Below are 19,471 nucleotides of genomic sequence, written 5' to 3'. Positions count from 1 at the left end.
TACTAGTTCAAACCCACAGTTTCAGAATGAAATATAAACCAGCACCTTAAGGAGAATATGCCATTCAGTCAAGAAGCAATAGCCTCATTTTTCCAGGGTATCAGCTGTCAACTGACAATCTCAGCCGTGCAAAGTCTTAACATTCAAACACGAAAAAAGCTGCATATCAAGACTAAAATACATGTGGTAATGGAAAACACACTTGCCATACTTCAGTTTGTATTAACAGATACCCTATCCAGTCAGACAGTTTTCTTACTCAAGAAAATTCCCCGGTGAAGACCTAATGAAAAAATTGTCTTATTTTTGCTTTTCTTTTCAGAATGAATTTTTACAAACAGGGTAATTCAACTATTCAAATGAAACACTAGTTTCCAGTGCAACTTAAAAAAACAGATAAAGTAGGCAAAAGAGAGCTTAAATGAATAAGTAAAAAATACAAAAATCTTGTGTTTTACTGCTTCTAAGGAATCGACTTAAAAACCCCCTAAGCTTCCCTGCATGAGGCCTGAACTTTGACCATATTAACTATCCCTGTGTTTTCACTTATGTTAAACTGTCATCCTGATGCCAGATTTTCTATCAGATATAATGTTTGCCTGTAAAGTAATAGTAAATTAAAAAACCCTATTGTAACTGCTACTGGAGCCTTACTGGGAATGTTTTCTGAAAACCACTCTGACATGATGAAACAAAGTTCAAATAACTAGAAAATAAGCCCCTAGACCAATAACCTAGCCCTTAGAAAGAGTATAAACTGCAACAAATATAAACAATCTGACCCTGTTGAAATCTTAGCACATACAAGCAAGGATTCTGTCAACTACAGTTTACCAGCTAGGCAAGAAAGTTTAAATATATAGTTAAAAATACCGTAACTTTTTTCCCCTGACATGTAAGTTTATTTGACTTGAATCTAGAAAAAACTTAGCCATGTCTTGGGTTCAGCTTCTTTGTTATGGTAAACTTTATTATTTTAAAAAGGCTCTGAGGACAGCATACAAAATCCTAGCTCTGCTCCAAACAAGTAGAAAAATTCCCACTGACTTCTTAGTGAAACTAAAAATACTTAGTTTCAATAACTAAGTATTAATAAAACAACATTGAAAAAATATTTGAAGTTGATAATGGAGTAGACCAGTAAATCAGATATGTGCTTTAAGGCCTAATTCATGTGGACTACCTCTAACTAAGTAAGGATCCTACTGGAATAGAAAAAAGAGTAATAATTTTCATCACAAGAAAATCAACAGTTTCTTTCTCTTGTCCCTCTCTAGTCCATGTGGGAGTAACATCTCCCAGGAGTCTCATCCAGTCAAGTCCTTTGCACTTACCATTTTCCTCAGTGAATTTTCTTCCAACTTGATAATGTTTCTTAAACTTCAAACAAAACAGAGAATTCATTCCCTCAGCTGGCTTTAAGATCAGCCTTCCAATCCCCTTTTGCAGCTTACTGTCATCAGGAATTCCTATCCCTATTCCTATCCACATCCACTTTTAAAATTCTGCTCATGCAGATTCATTTTCTTTATTTCTTTCCTTATATTAAAGTTATGCAGCTTCCTGACCGTCCCTTCCTCTACATTCCTTCTATTTAAACCTATCCTCCTTCAGTTTACATTCCCTCTTGTCCGGTCACTACATGTTTGTGTGAAAAGTCCCTCTCCAGCTTTCTTGTAAGCTCCCTTTAGGTACTGGAAATCTGCTCTATGGTCGCTAAAAACCTTCTCTAGACTGAAAAATCCCAACTCTCTCAACCTGTTTTCATAGAAGAAGTGCTTCAACCATTGGATCATCTTTGTGGCCTTCCTCTGGACCCACTCAAATCCCTTCTAATGCTGTGGGACCCAGAGCTGGATGTAGCACTGGTCCAGCTGGCATCCTACCCAAGCAGAGCAGAGCAGAGGGGCAGAATCCCCTCCCTTGCCCTGCTGCCCACACTGCTTTGGATACAGCCCAGGATACAACTGGCTTTCTGGGCTGTAAGCACACACTGCCAGGGCATGTTCAGCCTCTCATCCACCTTCTCAAAGTCCTTCTTGTCAGGGCTGCCATCAATCCCTTCACTGCTCAGCCTGTGCTTATGTTTAGGATTTCCTGGACCCAGGTTTAGGACCTTGAAATTTGGCCTTATGGAAATTTATGATATTTGCATGGGCCCACCTCTCAAATGTAAGATAGATAGCTTTCTTTTCTGGCTAGGTGCATATAGTATTGATGTCATTGTACTTTCCCCTCTGCTAATGTGCTTACTCATCTTGACAGCAGAGTTTTACATCCAAGAGTCTCTGGAAAGCATATTTAAAAGTCTCCCTCTTCAGTGGCCCTTGTCAGATCTTGACAGACAGGGAACAGTGTCCGCTCATAAAATACCCATCCTATAATGAGTACAGCTTTGGTTCTCAGACATTTTTTCTGACAATTTCTCCTCTTCTCTTATGGTCAATGCCAATAGCATAATTTGTTTTGAGAGGATCTGGCTTCTGGTCTTTCTAGAAGGGCACATACTGGCAGCTGCCTGGTGTCAAGCTTTCTGGAGCACTGACTGGAGCTCAGCTCAAGAGGTGACTTTGCATCACCACCTGAGTGCTCAGGAGGTACCAAAGACAAAGAGGAAATTTTGAAAGCAATGGATGAAAAGACCTGTCTTCATGTTTCTGCTCCAAAAACCTAAACTGTCTGCTTTTAGATGGATAATTCCAGCTATTGAGACAAAAAAAAAAAAGTATTTTTTAATCCGGATTACATAATTTAATTTTTTTTCCTGCATCATACACTATGTTTTGTTTCTGCAATTTGCTGCCTATATGTTCTGATCTTGCTTCCTGGAATTTCTCAGAAACTTTTGCACTCAAGACTCTTAACTGGGCTAATGGAACAGTACAGAGAAATAAATAAGTGGCATTTGACAAGAACATATAAGGATGCTAATTTTTTAAAGTAAGCAGAGGTGACCACCTGAGCTTCTCTTTTTTAAGGCAGCCTTTAATGTTTTCTGTAGCCATATTTAAGGCTAGTTGGTTTTTGGGTCCTGCTTGCCCTGCCCAGTGTTTTGGAAAGTTTGGGAACTTCTCTGACAGGTTTGGTCCAGGAAGTGAGGAATTTTCAAGCTGGTGATGTAAATGTAGCAGTTCTCCAGACACTCCACTTCCCCAGTCCATCTAGCATATTATCAATTGAAATGACAGTGAGAAAGATGCAGCACATCTTAAAAAAAGAGCTACAGTACTTGAGCACAAATTACTTTCTCTTCTCCCCTCCAAAATCAGTGAATGGGTTCTTAGTAAAGAAATTCAGTCCCTCAAAACTGAAATCAGCAGCTGACATGTGCTTCCCCAAAGTCTTGAGCATTCAAAATTTGTCAGGCCTTCAGCAAAAATGACTGGTTGTCACTTGGTAGCATCATTGAGGCTTCTTCTACAAGAAAAAGATCTCATAAAAACTCAATAAACTATAGTTAGATGCCAGTATGTTGCAAAGCTTAAGAACCACTAAAAATGCTTTCAGTTTCCTTAACCTGTGAACTTTAAAAAGAATCTAATTTTTGTCATGCTGAAAGATGCTCTGTGAACACAGCTTTGGAACCGGAGACACCCAGTTTTATAGCTCACAAAAGGGACTAATTGTGTACCATAGCTTCCTAACTAGTTTGATCCTTGAACTCCAAATCATTCTTCCTTCTGGATGGAAATGGAATGCAAGATGACTGCTTCCCTAGAAAGCAATGCTGAGAATGAACTGTAAATGCCTAGCTCTTTTTCACTTCCCCAGTAACATGTTTTGAAAAGTGGAATTTGCTTCATATTCGTCAAAAACTTGATCTCTGATTTGCTTCACCACATCATGAGCTATTCTCTAAAATAGGCTTTCCCGTTGAAAGAGGAGTTCATAAAAAGCTACTTGATATTGTTTGAGATAAAAAAGATAAATGGCTTTAACTGTGACTGATACATTTGCTAAATATTTTGTAAAGTTTATAAGGCTACACAGACAATGTTCTTCATGAAAAATGTCACCAGCATATCTGATAGTAAGTTTATTTCAGTTGCTCAGTGGAATGGAAAAAATACACAAATGAGAAAGGATTATGAGAAATAAGATCTGGGATAGCAAGTGTTTATTCAGATGTCATCTTTGTACAGCACAATCTCATCCTTACACTGGTCTGGTAAAGTCCAAAATCTGATTGAAAACATGTAGGCTTGTCTCCAAAAGGTTTGAATATTCAATTTGGGAAATTATAGTCCGATGCCATAACCTAGTATTTAAAATTTAAATATTGATTAGCAGTATTTCCTACACAGTTAATAAATATGGAATCCTAATTTTGAGTATTGGTGGCTTGTTGCATATAACGAAAAATATTTTATGCATTTCAGTGAATGGCTGAAGCATCACTGGCTTCTTGTCTCCCTGGCTTCAGAGCTACTGAACTTCGGCAAAATGCCATTCATGACTCACACTATTTATTTATTTATTCTTTATTTTTAGACTAATGGGAACTTTATGAATTCCTTCCCTGATTTTTAAGAGAAATACCATAGCAGCTATAGTCCATAAAAATGGTGATTCAGAATCTTAAATTATTGCCTTAATGAATAGCCTTAACTCTTAATGAGTAAGGGTAATCACCAAATAATTGATTTTAATTTTGAAGATACTCTTGTTAAATTTTGTTTTTATAAAATTTACCTACCTACATAGAAATTAACGCTGTTAAGCGGTTTGTCAAGTTGACTATTTAGTTTCCATTAACAGTGTTTTTTGCAAAAAATATTTTTCATTTGCAATTTAATGCAGAAATGCACCATAGAAAGTACGTGCATCATATATAGTACAAAGAACCCATGTCATCCTCCAAAGGACAGCACATATGTGTAGGTAGGAAAGCAGTAGTGTAGTATTACATGGACAAAATAAGCTCAGTGTCTGGAATGGTGGGAGCTCAACTCTACGACAGCTTTTGGGAGTGTTTCAGCTGTCAAAGTCTCTTCCCTTTTCCTATGTGCTCCTTTGCCTTTTTGACATCATCACTTGATTGTAACATTCATAGTTAGTTCAGAACATACAGTAGAAAATCCAATCATCCTGTAATAACTTTTAGAATTAGATACAGAATACTTCCATTCAGGAACACAGATTGAAAGTCATTCTTTATAAATATAAACTTGTATAGAAAATGAAGACATCTCATACATTTTATTTCATGTTACATTAATGAAAATTTAGTTTTTATTTAAGTAGAGTTTTACCAGTAAAGGTGGGGGGGGAATATTTTTCTTCTGCTAGCAAGTGTAAATTATAAAAGTGTAACAGTTTCCTCTAAATGTAGTGTAATCAGACAGGAGAATAGGCTGGTAAGCTTTCCTTTAGTGCACAAGTGTCCCTACGAGAACCATCTGCATATCATTTACTTCAAAGTCTGTGTTTACTATTTTAAGAGTTAGCATTTAAACCTTTAGTATTTTATTACACAATTTTAGCTTCAACATTTTCCAGTAAATCACAGCTCACTTCCAGATAGTATTCATTTATGATGTTACTTTCACCTTTTGTTTGCTGACAGGAAAATGAGATAAGAGAAAAATCTTAGCTGGAGGTCTGGACAGGCAGACATGTTTGATGGGGCATAGAGACATCTCAAGCATTCCCATATACATTCCCAAAGATTTCTTTCCCTCCCTTGAGAAACAACTCATAGACCATTGGGACTTCCTGCTCTAGGGAAAAGGAAAAAAAGGAAAATTTTAAATGTCTCTTTTTCAGACATGATTGCATTTTATTTCTGCAGTGTACTAATTTTTTTCAAAAGTTACAGGCTCCTAAAATTGATAACTTAGTTCCAGAAAACATGAAGAAATAAATAATTTTATTAAAAGTTGCTTTAAAATAGCTTAAGGTCTGATTGATGGAGATTGATGCAATGCCCTTAAAAATGTGTTCCCTTAGGTCTGTCAAGATAAATGACTCTTGGAAAGGGTAGTGATTCTTCTATTTCCATCCTGACTTGAAGCAGTAGGAACAGGGACAGACTGAAAAATAAGTATGAAAAGCTATTTTAAAGAGAACAAAACTGTCTGCAAAATTGAAATTTTGACAGTATTTTGCCTTCATAACACCAACGCACTCATGTGATGTGGAAATACAAATACAAGCAAACAAGAAAACCCTCCTAATGTACAGACTTCAATTATACTACAAATAAACAATTTAAATATTTAGTATTTTAACTGAAAATTAGGTCTGTTAAAATAGTCTGTGAAAAAAACTACATGTTTGTCTTTATATTAAAAAAATGTATCTGTGAATGAGAAATTTAAGGATTCTGTGGCATATTCTGATTCTTTTACAATCAGAAAACTGCACATTGACACAGCATTAAAAAAAAACCCCAGTCCGAATTATGGGCTAAATTCTACTTCAGATGACTCATGAAGAAATCAGATGTGGCCACAATCCAAAGAACACTGCCACTCTGAAAAAAGGGAAGGGCAACTAAGACCAAGCATTACTAGGTTAAAGATACCTCAAGATATCTGGAGTATGAGAAGCAGGAAGGTCACATCTATACTCTGAAAAAGTATTCCCAAAGGAACTAATGAGACTCAGCTTTTCTTATTTTGACCTGTTACTAAAACTAAGCAAATCTGATTATGGATGCTTAAGTACACTTTCCATCTTGCTTGCTTTTGTGTGTATAATGAACATCTTGGTGAAAAAAGCACCTGGATGATGACCACAGGTATTGGAAGAACTGATTAAATTCAAGTGGTTTAAATTTGCAAAGATAAGTTCCAAATAAAGCACATGACATTTTTGTTAGGGATGTGAGAACTGTAACTCAAAGTTTTTGACAGCTTAATATATGTGTAACATGTCACTCCTTTGTGGAAGGGAGTACCCAAAATTTCTCAATGCCTTTGGTCAAAGAAGAGTGGCAAAACCCAAAGGGGTCCAAAAGAAAACCGCTCACAAAGTTTTATCAACAGACAACACACTTGGCATGGAAATATGTTTGCCCCTATAAAGAGAAATGAGATAGGAGAGGAAAGGGGATCACCAGTTCTGGGTCCAGCACTGATCCAGCCAATAGGGTGTCCAAGGTCCTGGTGGTGCCACCCAAACTTAGTAGGGGCACCGTTTTATAGGTAAATTTCCCTCTCCGGGGACTTAGATTTCTCACTCTTCGTGTAAATAAGTGAGCAGGTGCAGTCCCTTTTTCTGGACCTTTCTGGAAATGGGTTGAGGGTCTTTGAGGGTCTTTTGGTGGTCTTGATCCCCCTCTACTGGAATGACCCTGAGCTGACAGTTCATGCCTAATTCTTGACCCTACTTCTGCTGATCTGGTCAGCACAGACCAGAAGTAGGAAGTGGGTTCCAGAAAGGTGCTGCCCTATTTTCTGACGGGCTGTCAGAAATGCTGCCCCTCTTTCTAGCTACATCCTATTCTTACTTGCCCACTTGAATAGCCATTAGCATTTGAGGCAGAACAACACATTAACTCCTTACTGCCCAGGCATCTACAATATGCCAAACTCTGTAGCTTCAACAGATATTTAAAAGGTGCCTAGCTGTAAATGTATTTTTTGTTGCTAGGTTTTCTACTGGATCTACTCCACTTTTTTAAATCCAAAACAAAAGTTAGAGGAAAATCACTATATATGTGTCATTAGCCCTGCAGTTTTCTCTACATCTACATTAGATGACTAAGCATGCAATATGTGTTGTAACAGAACCTGTTCACACAGGACACAGCACTGTGTAGAAACTCATTATTAACATTACCTCTTGCTGAAAATAAATGTTAGACTTGACAGAATCAGACTATAAACATTAAGAAAATCACCAAATTTTATTTGGAAAGCCTGCTCCAATAACTGACAAATTCCATAAAATAGAACAAGCACCCAGTACTACTTGTACTATTAACATGGAGTAGCATTTAACAAAGGGGCATTTATGTATTCATGGAGCATAAATGCTGCCAGGAACATGACCCTTTAATTAGTATAGATTAAACATTTGGCAGCAAAGAACAAATGCAAGACATCATTCATAACTTAAAATGGAAAAAATGTTAAGTCAAATGTCTATAAAATGCACAAATAAGTTGCTGATTCTTTGAAAAATTTTTTAGTATGGACACAAAATATACAATCAGGCAGGTTTTCATTTGACTGAGTATTGATAACTCTTCATAATGGATTAATAGTATGTCTGCCAATGGTTAGAAAACACACTTCTTTTAGTGCATACTCTACATGTTGTCTTCCCTTTCTTGCCCATTTAAAGCTTGTTTGAAAAAAAAGCCTTGGCTATAAAAGTAACGTGTTGGAATGCGCTCCAATATTATTGACCTGTCCTTGTTTTTTTGGCAACTTAGCTGGAGTATTTTTGCCAAATTTTATGATTTTATATGATTTGAAGTAATAAAACATGATGCAGTCCCAAAGTGGTGACCTTAGAGAATTTTTTTCTCTCTAAAAATGCATCACTATAACTTTGTAACAAATCTTAACTGTAAAAGTATTTCAATTTTCCCAGCTGCTTTTGCAATTTAAGCATATTTTGTGACATGTTTTTTCCCATCTGTGCTTTCATTTTTATACTTTGTTCAAGAATACATGCCAGCCAAATTCCTACACAAAAGATAGAATATTTAATAAAAAATTCCAAGAAGAATCACTGAAACGCTATCAGTTAAATAGTCCTTCTTTCAAACATTCCCTCTCCCTTGTATTATCTTTAAGATAGTCATTGATCAAGTTGATCAAGTCATTGATCAGCTTACTCCCTCAAAAGCAAAATTTCTGAAAATGCATCACTAATAGTCAGCTATTAGGTTTTAACATTTATTTTGTTCAATAACAATAATGTAATCATGGTTAACACACTTCTCATAATATTCATATATTATCTGAATCAAAAAGAGATTAAACCATAGCTAGTGACGTGGCAAGATAGAAATCTGGCAAATAATCCCTGTTTCACCTTCCAGATTTGAGCAAAATATTGAAGAAGACAGACATGCTGTTCAAACTACCAAGCCTCCTGACTGATGGCTGGGAAATGAGGCATTCATTCCCATGTCCTTCCCTCTTTTAAACCTCTTTTTTACCCAAGCTATTCTTCCCCCTTCAGAAACTGAGTGTGCTACTGCTTACAAAGAAAGGAGGCTCCTTGGCAGGAGCTGATGAATAGTTTCTACAAAGAAATGTGCCACAAAGAACAGCAGTCCTGCAAAAATGGCTGCTAATCCTCAGTGTTGTCAGTGTAGCTCAGCCGTGGCTGTGGGAACTGGAGCCCTGTTAAAAAAGTTCTTCCACCACCCTGTCAGTGAAACCCAAGGGCTTTGCTTGCCGGGGGTACAAGTGGGAACATGTTCTGCTGTCACTAAGGTCAGTGCGAGATGGTGAGACGTTTTGGAGGAAAGTCATTCTTTTACTTTTTGGAGAAGGATCAAAGTAAGCACCTGCCACTAAGAAAAACTTGTAGGGTTGTAGCTGTAAAAAGTGTTACTCACTAGAGTTTTGCATTGTATGATGAAGAGAGAAGGGAAATAAGCAGAGAGGGATCAGTGCATTATCTTGGTTCAGGTCAGAAAACGATTTTATGATGTGTACATGCAGAGAACGGACAAAAGTGGGAGAAGATTAGTGAATATGAAGAAAAAAACAGAAGGGTTTTATGTAATCATGCTTTATAGGATTTTTAGGAAAAAAAACCACAAGAAGCTCTAAAGCCACTTAATAGGTCATTATAATTTTGATGATTCACGTTGCTCCAAATTAGAATAAATGAGTCAGATAATAAAACTGACTTTAAATATTAAATCCCTTTTGGTATTCACATTTCAAGCTTTCAAGTAAGAACAGATACCATATTCCCTAAATTATGTATTTAATATTTTTAAAGTTAAAAAACAGATGTGAAGACAAACTTAAAACTGGAGTCAAGAGAATACTTCAGTGATTTGGAAATCCCCACATAAATAAGAAATTATTTGAAAGAGATCAGATACTTGGAGATATGCTCATACTTACATATATTCAAATAAGATAAATTATGAAAATACAGATCTGTGTGTCCAAACAAAACTGCTTTCCAAGGTTACAAGTACAGTGACAAGGGGTATAAAAATCTGGCAACCAGAACCACCAGATGCCTTAAACTGTAATCATGGGTTTTGCATACTGTATTCAGAGCAACCTTACATCTGTGTGTTTGAACTGGGCAATTGCCTAAGCCCACCATAAAATGTTTACCTTACCTTTAAGCCCAGAATTAACTCCTTTTCTAGTAGTGTGTTTTGGAACAACTCAGTGATAACAATTTCAAAGAAGTCATGCAGTTCTGCAATCCTATATGCAGAGATGACTTTGCTCAGATTCTCATTCTGCTCTCTCTTTGGTGAACAAAGAACCTTGAAGAATGAGGTTAAATATCCACAACTATTTCTTGAAAGAATCAAAACTCATGAACAATCTTTCTTTGTTGATCTATTTATTACTGTCTTCCTTTTTATTTTGGGCTTTTTTTCTAAATTAAAGATGATGCAATATTTTCAATGCACTGATTCTGACAGGTGAAGCCATATCCTTGATCTTGATAAAGGTGTTTCCATACTTAACTGTATACTGAGGCAAATAAAATGCATTCTGGAGATTTCACTTCATAGTCTTTTAACAGAGCTGCATTTGTGCAAAGTTTTTTTCAATGTTATCTATAATGATGTCCAGTCTTCCAGATTCAGTTGCTAAAGTTAATTTGGACTCATAAATCATTTAATTCCCAGATATCTAGCCTTTTCAGAGGGATACATATTAGCTGTTGTTCTTGGTCATCTCACTTCAGTGAAAAATTACTTATTTTTATCTATATAAAAGTCTGCAGAATTTTGCAAATGTCCTTTGACTATGGTGCATCAAATATCAATTTGCATTGCTTTTTAAAATAAATTATCACTATATTCTGACATCTCACAGTGTAATGATCAAGGACTAAAGATACCTTACTATTACTACTCAATTAAAAGGCACTGATTGTTGTCCAACATAAAAGAAGAAGCTGACCTAAAAGATGTCACCAAAGAATTCAAAAAATTCCAACACGTTTGGTCAAATAAGATTTGTCTATGGGTGGAGAAGCTTTTGAAAATGAGGAATAGCATGGAGCAAAAGGTAACACTTAAGAATCAACCCTATGAATAGTGAATAACTCTAATTATCATAGTATGATGGCAATTGAAAATACCCATGTTCAATTATTATGCCAAAATCCAGTTGATTGTAGGCTTAATTCTAGTATTCAAAAAGATCATCATGCAAAGAGCATGTAAAGGCTGCCTAAAGACTGGTTTTAAATCTTTGTGGTAGAAAGAGAAGTATGTTTACGGAGCAGAACAGTAGATATTAAAGTTTATGCCAGGTCAGAAATCTCCCTGTTGTGCATTGCAGTTCACCAGCTGCATGGGGAGACTGGAGTGAACAAACAAATACTGCTTTGACAGTTTGGTCACACTGGGCATCAAGAGATAGTGGTCACTTCAAATGTAAGAATATACTACCAGTTTTAGAGGTTTTGATTTCTTAATATACCCTGTTTTCTCCATATGCCACTTTTAAAAAACAGCTCTGAAGTAAGAAAAATTAACCCAGTCCTTGCTTAAGTAACAGTTAAGGGGAAAAGCTTAAATATTCAAAGCCAATAGATCTGCCCATGGTCCTTAGCTGGTTGGAAGTGGAATGGTTATATCTGAACAGTGGTTTAGAGAATATTAAATCACAAGATGCTTTTTCCCCACTGATATAGAAAATAGCCATAAAACAAAGTTCAAAGTGTCTCATTACTACAAGCCACCATTCATATAAAGATAAAACTATTAAAATATTATTTTTTAAAAAATCAAGTTATCAACCTGTTTTACTATTCACTTAGATTAGGAATTGATGATGTATTACCATTTGTGCTTAATGACACTAGCTATTTTTTATTAGCTAGTATCCTCTTTGTAGGTAGAGCATGAAGCTCAAAATTTATTATGGTTCTCTGGATAGAACTGTGTTGGAGTGAAGTAGAAGTTTGATTCTAGACATTTCCTCAGTCAATGGAAAAAAATGAAGTCTTGTGGCCTGGACTTTCATGAATTCAAACATATGCAATGACACATCAAAGAAATGTGAGATATTTGCAATTACTGACAAAAAATAAAGAAGTGTGAAGAAAAATCAGACTGCTTTTTCATAATCCAGGCGGGTAGAAAGAAAGATTTATGCAAAAGGCTACTTTAATTTTCTCCTTGCTACTTATTTTTCTCACTTTCCTTGAAAGCAGGGTACTTTGCTATAAAATATCTACTAAAAAGCCATATTAGTTTAGACAGAAATTACTTCAGAGTCAAGTATTTTAAACAACTTTTGCATTCCTTAATATTAAGCATTTAAAGTATTTATAGGTTTTTCTACTGTTTTGTGTCTTTATTTGAAATTCTCTCTGATAAAAATGCACACATAACAGTGTTAAATGACATCTGACCTCTTTGAATTCTGGTCATGTGATGAATAATAGCTTTTAAAATAGTTAAGTGTAAATACAGGAAGATGACTAAACTCCTAAACTTTTATCTTCTAAAAAATTCCCATCACTGCCAAAGCTGGTGAAGCTCCTCTGATTGTTACAATGGTGGGAGCACTAGGGGAGAAAGGCTGCCAAGTGCCCACAAGCACTTTCACTGTTGTACCTACTACCTATCCCCTGCAAATCTCTGTTCCTGCCTTTAGAAGATGAATGGCCACATATTCCTTGTCACATTTGGTTTTCCTCTCACAGAGCTTAATGTTGGGAAACTTAACATAAATACATAACAGACAAGGAAAAGGACCAAATTTGTTTAGCTAGGCTGCCAGCAGGCTTACTGTACTACCCCCTTTCCAACATCTAAAGAATGCAACTATCTTCTCTCTTTCCTTTCCCATGTAGCTTGAGAATTACATCCAAGACAGTATGAAGAAAGAAATGGTAGAGATCCAGCAAACTGCAGTGCAGAACCAGACTGCAGTTATGATTGAAATAGGCACAAACTTGCTAAATCAAACAGCTGAACAGACCCGCAAATTAACAGATGTTGAAGCACAAGTAAGTAATGAATTTCAACCTCAAAATGCTTCTGCTTCCCAAATACTACAGCCCTACATTTAACACTGTTGAGTGCTACACGCTTCTGTTCAACAATTAGAAGTCAATCGTTGTGACCCACAGTTCTACCCAACTTAAGGAAACATTAGTATTTGGTAATACATAGTTCCATCTCAAGATAAGTGTCACTGGAGTGATTTTCATTACAGTAGCATTTCAAGTAAGTCTAGAAAGCCAGCTGCTAAATTAATCTTTAAAGAGAATGTATTTAAAACTACTATACTATATCCAGGCATCAGTTGGGTCCTAGTGTGCTTTATACTCACATTACTCTCATTACTAATCTTAGCTAAATGAGTCTCTTCAAACTGTCTTTGCTCCATTTACCAGCTTAATTGCTTTTTAAATGAAATCTTTCCTTTTTTATTTTTTTAACTTATCAAAAGAACGATGTCTTTTTAATTAATGTTTTCACAGATAACTCTTAAGTGGGTAACAGTTCATTTCCAGCACAATGCACTGCATTATGGTAAACAAAGGGACACATAAATCTGAGATTAATAAAGAAAAAAGAAATTAGGAGACTGCTAGAAAAGTATATTCACACAGAAGTAAACCTGTCTACTGTACATTTGCTAACTTCAAGCAAAAACAAATGTGTTTTAATTGAAAAGCATTAAGTACAATAAGACATTTTCTTAAACAGAATGCAGATATTAGCAAAAGGACAAGTCCAATCCATGTAGAGTGGTATGTATTTGTAGTTTTGCAGATATCGTAGGAAGATGCAGAATTCATCCAATGAATTAAATTGAATTTTTTAACCTAAATCAAGACTTCGTGAACTCTTGGATAAACTGAAAATTCATAGCTTATATGCATACTGAGCTGAACTTTCATTGTATTATTCAGGAGCCTAATATTTTGCACATGTTGAGAGAATGTATTTATTAATTCACAGTAATGTCTTTATGGAAATTACTCAGTTATTTTCTGCTTAGAGGAAGAAAATCATCACTGTAACTTTCCTTCTCTGCTTGAAATTACTGGTGACTGGGTTAAGGGCTTAATTAGCAACATAAGGAAATTAACCAAACAATTGCTCTCTCAAGGACACTTACTTTTGGCAATAATTTTCAATTACACTTAAGTGTGAAATCATGTCCTGAATGACTATTTAACATGAAGGACATGAGTAATCAATTCTTCCTGTCAAGGAAAGCCAAATTCTGTTGAATTAAAAAAAGCTATTCTAAAACAATGAGAAAATATTTCTAGAAAACTTGCCTTAAAGTAATGCAATACAAACCATAGAGTATCATACATGTTTCCCAGCATCTCCATTTCTTCATTTAAAGATGTAAATAAATTGTAAACAATGCATAGAAAAAGGTAATATTAAAAAGCAAAGAATGAATTGAGTAAAGTGTGGTCACTTTAGTTGATTTGCTTCATATGTTTCATGAAATATTAGTCATATGTTTCACATGATAAACACTTCAAAATATAATTTGGGATTGAATAGGAGAGAACTATCAAGTGATTTCACAACTGTGCCAAGATTTCAGCTAGAGACTTCTTCAACACCAGATAGGGAAAACAACTCATTCTTTGAGCCACAACTGTCATAGTTCCAGTAATGAAATAAAGAATTATCCACTAATGAAATGAGAATTATCATAACAGAGGGGAAGGTATAACAACAAAGCTAAAGTACACAGTAACTCTCATCAGAAACACAGCATACTACTGAAATATTCCCAATGATATAGTGTAATGACAAAATTAGTTCAACACTGTGTATTCTTCTTCATTCTCATTCTATGAACATTTGTGCCTAAATTAAGTGTTGAAAAATATTTTTTTATCATAGGTGTACATAGAGATTGGCATGATTTCACAACATAACAAAATGACAATTTATTTAAAAGATGTATCTTTTAAAAGAAATTTCTTTTTTTGTAAATTATTTTAGGTATTAAACCAGACAACCCGACTTGAACTTCAGCTTTTGGAACACTCTCTTTCAACAAACAAACTAGAAAGACAGATTTCAGATCAGACCAATGAGATAACTAAATTACAAGAAAAAAACAGGTAAGTTTGCACAGCCCAATAAAATGCTATTCCATGAAGTGCCCTTCTAATAGTTTTAGAAACAAATGTACTCAAGTAGGAAAATAAGGGTTTGTACAAAAGCTCTCCAAACTGATTACAAAATGTTGCCCACACTCATTACAAAGGTCATATATTACTTAAAGCCTAGGAGATTCATGCAGGTTTATTGTGTTCTGTTTATATATTGTTCTTCACTATCTAAAGTTCTCCTTTATATGAGGAACTTAAGGCTAAAACTAAAGCAGTACTTCTGTTGTACCCAATTTATATTCTTCTTTAGACTTTTCCATATGAATTTGATGTAACTTGATTCAAATTAATTGAGTGTAACCACATCTCCAAAATTTTATTTCCATGTAGTACATAGCTATCTTAATGATTAAAAAGGTCATTGCTACAATTTTTTTACCTAATATATAAGTGAGAAAAATAAAGCACTGATCATATTCAACATTCCTCAAGAGTCCATGTTTTTGAAATTGACCAAAATCCAACTATTACTCCTATCCTCTTCTGTACTCGGCTGTGCTCCAAAGGCTCATACCTTTTTTCAGCTAGCTTCGTTTCCATATCACCACGGTCTTTTTTTACTTTTGGCAATAAATAGTTTACAGAGGAATCTAAAAGCAGCAATAACAGTAAGTTTTCTCCTTCAAAGCAATGTCTTTCAATGAGAACCATATGTGCAAAGTGCTTTTTCTTTGAAAGAATTAGCTTAAGAAACCCAGGAGACATGTTTTGACATTTTTGTTCACTACTCTACTACATTTATGTATGTTCCCTAAAGGTTTTATCTACCAACTTAAGAAAAACAAGTATCCTTATCAAATGGAAAGCAAAGGAAACACTGATTTTCAAAAGGTCATGTTTTTTGGTGTTGAACTCAGCAGACTTTAGACTACCCTTGTAACATCCACATAAAACACAAAAGCATTGTTTCTCACTTAACAAAATACAATCTGCATTGAACTAATCCGCTTGAAACATAATTATTTATAAGGTTCAGGATTTTTTTTTCAGTAACGGCAATAGATTTCAGGTGAATTTCTCTCTTCTGGCTATGCATCTTTTAAGATCAGCTTTCTCAGAGTCTATATCAGAACAATTAGCAGTAAAACAATGTTCCTAGCTGGTTACCTAATAATACCAGCTCTAAAATTGGAGAAGGGTAACCCATCTTCAAGTAACTATTTGCATGTTTCCCTGTCTTAATGCCATAACATTTATGTTAACTGTGTGTTTTATTATAGGATATTTGAAATGCTCAGAGTTACATCTTTAAATAAGTTCCATCTTTTAATAGCGTAAACCCATGACAACTTAGTCACTTTATCTTTCCTTTAATAATGTTGAATTATCAAACACCCAATTATTACATTTTTAAAGTCTGCAATACACACTGTAGTAGATAATGTTGTTTATTAGTGCACTTACATAATAAATGAAAGCATATGTATCAAACTAAACTTTCATTTAGTTGTCTACTGCTTGCATAGCATTAGAGAATGAAGTTGAGTGTTTATGAAGAAAGAAACTTATACAACATGCTTGATTCTCTTGTCATCAGCTCAAAATTGTTTCTGGAGAGCCTAATTGTAATCTTTTATTTAGCTTTTTAGAAAAAAGAGTTCTTGAGATGGAAGACAAGCACATGCTTCAGCTGAAGTCAATAAAAGATGAAAAAGATCAGCTTCAAGTCCTAGTAGCCAGACAGAATTCTATTATAGAAGAACTAGAAAAACAGTTAGTTACAGCTACAGTAAACAACTCAGTTCTGCAAAAACAGCAACATGATCTGATGGAGACAGTTCATAGCTTGCTTACTATGATATCGACACCAAACTGTAAGTCAAACTAGACATGCTTATATCATTTCCGTGCTATTTCCTAATTTGTGTACACTGGTACTTATAGTCTTACAACTAGTTCTGACACACTTCTGCTTCTCAAAAAGTCTGTATTTTTTGCCTTAAATTTTGCATCCAAGTTAATTAACCTACATTTTAGGGGGTGGGAGAAACAACGACATTTATGTGATTTCTTTTCAATATTTTATCTTCTCTGGTTTATTATTTTCTTAACCAATTCTCCAGTAGCTCAACAAAATACAGAGAAGCCAAGTATTATTCATCTCACATGGCATTCACATGTGTGGCAGTATACACTTGCTTGACCATATATCTAGGTGAGACTGCATATTGTAGGTCTGCAACTTACCTTCCTGGCTCACAGAGATTGTTTCTGCCACCTCTCATTGCTTTATAACACAGAGTTTATCAAAGAAAGGATGAATTATAGTGGCTACCAAAGGGAAAGGAATAAGCACAGGCATAGTTTTTAGCCCCCCAAACCAGAAAGCACCAGGCCTGGGCAGCAGGTACTCCCACAAGTTCTTCACCAAGGTATCCTTGTTCATCCCAAAAATCCCTCAGCCTAGCAAACCTTACAGGCTATAATCTCACCCCTAAATGCCTGACAACTCTGCAACAGATCATAGACACCAAACATAGCTTTCAGATTTATGCAGATTCACGGGTGCCATAAAAAACCCACACAAACCGTAAACTAAAAGTTATTGCTACACAGGATTTAAACTGTTCGTGCCTTGAATTTCATGTCTGATATGGAACTTGGACAGATTAGAAGCTGATCTAAAAGACTGTAGAATCTGGCACAGTTGCCTGTAAAGTTCTCAGGGCTGAAAGTACAGAAATATACAGAACCCCTAAAGAAAGGATTTAAAATTAAATACTGGGAAAAAATGTTAGAAGTTGTCATTAGAATTTAAAAGACAGTATATCAGTGGTCTATGATATATTACTGTAAGGTGGATCACAGACAAGGAAAAGGGTGTTTGGAACTCCTCACTTTTAGTATAGTCCTATATGTTATTATCATAACATAGGTTGTAGGTTTTTCTAAACAAAGTTAATTCCAAGTTTTTTTTTGTCTTCATAACTGACGCTATTCCCTTAAATACCAAGGCTGTACATGTTCCTGCTGATGTTATCTGCTATGCTAGTGCACAAATAAGTAAACAAGTCAAAGTCATGTTGGCTACAGCACCATTAAACCCAGAGTGGAAAAAATAATGAGTGTTTGCCAAAAAGACAAAATTAGCAGGGAAAGCTTCTAAGACAGTATGCAAACAATAGAGTGTGGAAAAGCAATTAAAACACTGAATGTGTTATTTTTCTATTTAAGGCAAAGCACTTAAACAGGTAAATAATGAATAAGCAAGCCAAAAAACATAATAAGCAACTGTAATATAAGCACATATTTATATGGCAACTAAACCTTTGTAGTAACTGACTGTGATTGTTAGATTAAATTAAAAGGGAAAATACACAGAACCAACCCCAGAAGGGTCAAATATGAAATATCAGTCAGCAGGCAAAATGCCAGGAAATTCCAACCTCCATAGTTAATAAAGAACTGAACAAAAAGATGAACCTTAGATTGTTCTGTTGAATAAGAAGGCTTAGACATATGAAAATGTATTTTTTGCACAAATGAATTCCAGAAGGTATGTATCTTTAGTGAGTTGGGCTGACCTACCGAGCTTCAGCTTGGTACATACAAAGTTATTCCTGTTCAGCACAGGGGCAAAAAAAAGAGCTTAAAACCTCTTAAGGGTAGTTCCACCAGTCTGTTGCATTACAACTCATTTCACAATGTAAGAGTACTGGCCAAAAGTCATTATTAACCTAATCATTTGCTACTTAGGTATGTATATAAATAGTAGTTAATGCATGCCTAGGTTGTAATGCATGTAGGAGTCCAGCAAGGGCAATGAGTAGAAGCAGAAACTGTTCAACTGAATGAGATGCAATATCTGGGTTTTCTCATTCAATAGTAAGTGTCAGCACTTTTCAACCTATCAAACAACCACAGTCCTATCAGAATAATGTCTTTAAATGATGTAAAGTAACATCACACATAATAAGTACCTTGATCTGTCATTTCTTTCAGGACCAGACATAGTTTTTGGAACTGCTTTAAGCCAATTACTCCATAAATTGATTCTTTGTAACTTTCATTCATCTTCTCTTAATGCCTTCAATTTTATTGTATTTTTAATAGCTAAGAGCAAATTCATAGCCAAAGAGGAGCAAATCAGCTTCAAAGACTGTGCTGAAGCTTTCAAATCTGGACTGACAACAAGTGGAATCTACACTTTAACAGTTTCAAACACTGCACAAGAGAAGAAGGTAGGATG

The 19,471-nt window shown here is 35.3% G+C and overlaps 2 protein-coding genes across 3 annotated transcripts in view; one reads left to right on the top strand and one right to left on the bottom strand.

The window, feature by feature from the left end:
* MCPH1 (microcephalin 1) overlaps positions 1–19,471 on the bottom strand; it is a 129,606-nt gene that overhangs the window by 44,115 nt on the left and 66,020 nt on the right. The gene's annotated exons all lie outside the window — the stretch shown is intronic.
* Positions 1–19,471, top strand: part of ANGPT2 (angiopoietin 2) — a 42,554-nt gene that overhangs the window by 9,152 nt on the left and 13,931 nt on the right. Inside the window, exons 2-5 of one of the 2 annotated variants that reach the window (XM_036379716.2) lie at positions 12,979–13,134; positions 15,110–15,231; positions 16,864–17,096; positions 19,336–19,463. In XM_036379716.2, coding sequence (XP_036235609.1) covers positions 12,979–13,134; positions 15,110–15,231; positions 16,864–17,096; positions 19,336–19,463 — 639 coding nt within the window. The remainder of the gene's footprint in view (positions 1–12,978; positions 13,135–15,109; positions 15,232–16,863; positions 17,097–19,335; positions 19,464–19,471) is intronic. The other variant, XM_036379717.2, reaches the window with a different exon arrangement.

This window comes from Molothrus ater, chromosome 3 (assembly GCF_012460135.2).
Source record: "Molothrus ater isolate BHLD 08-10-18 breed brown headed cowbird chromosome 3, BPBGC_Mater_1.1, whole genome shotgun sequence".
NCBI classification, from domain to species: Eukaryota; Metazoa; Chordata; class Aves; order Passeriformes; family Icteridae; genus Molothrus; species Molothrus ater.
The sequence above is the reverse complement of the archived record's forward strand: the minus strand, read 5'-3'. Positions and strand labels throughout refer to the sequence as shown.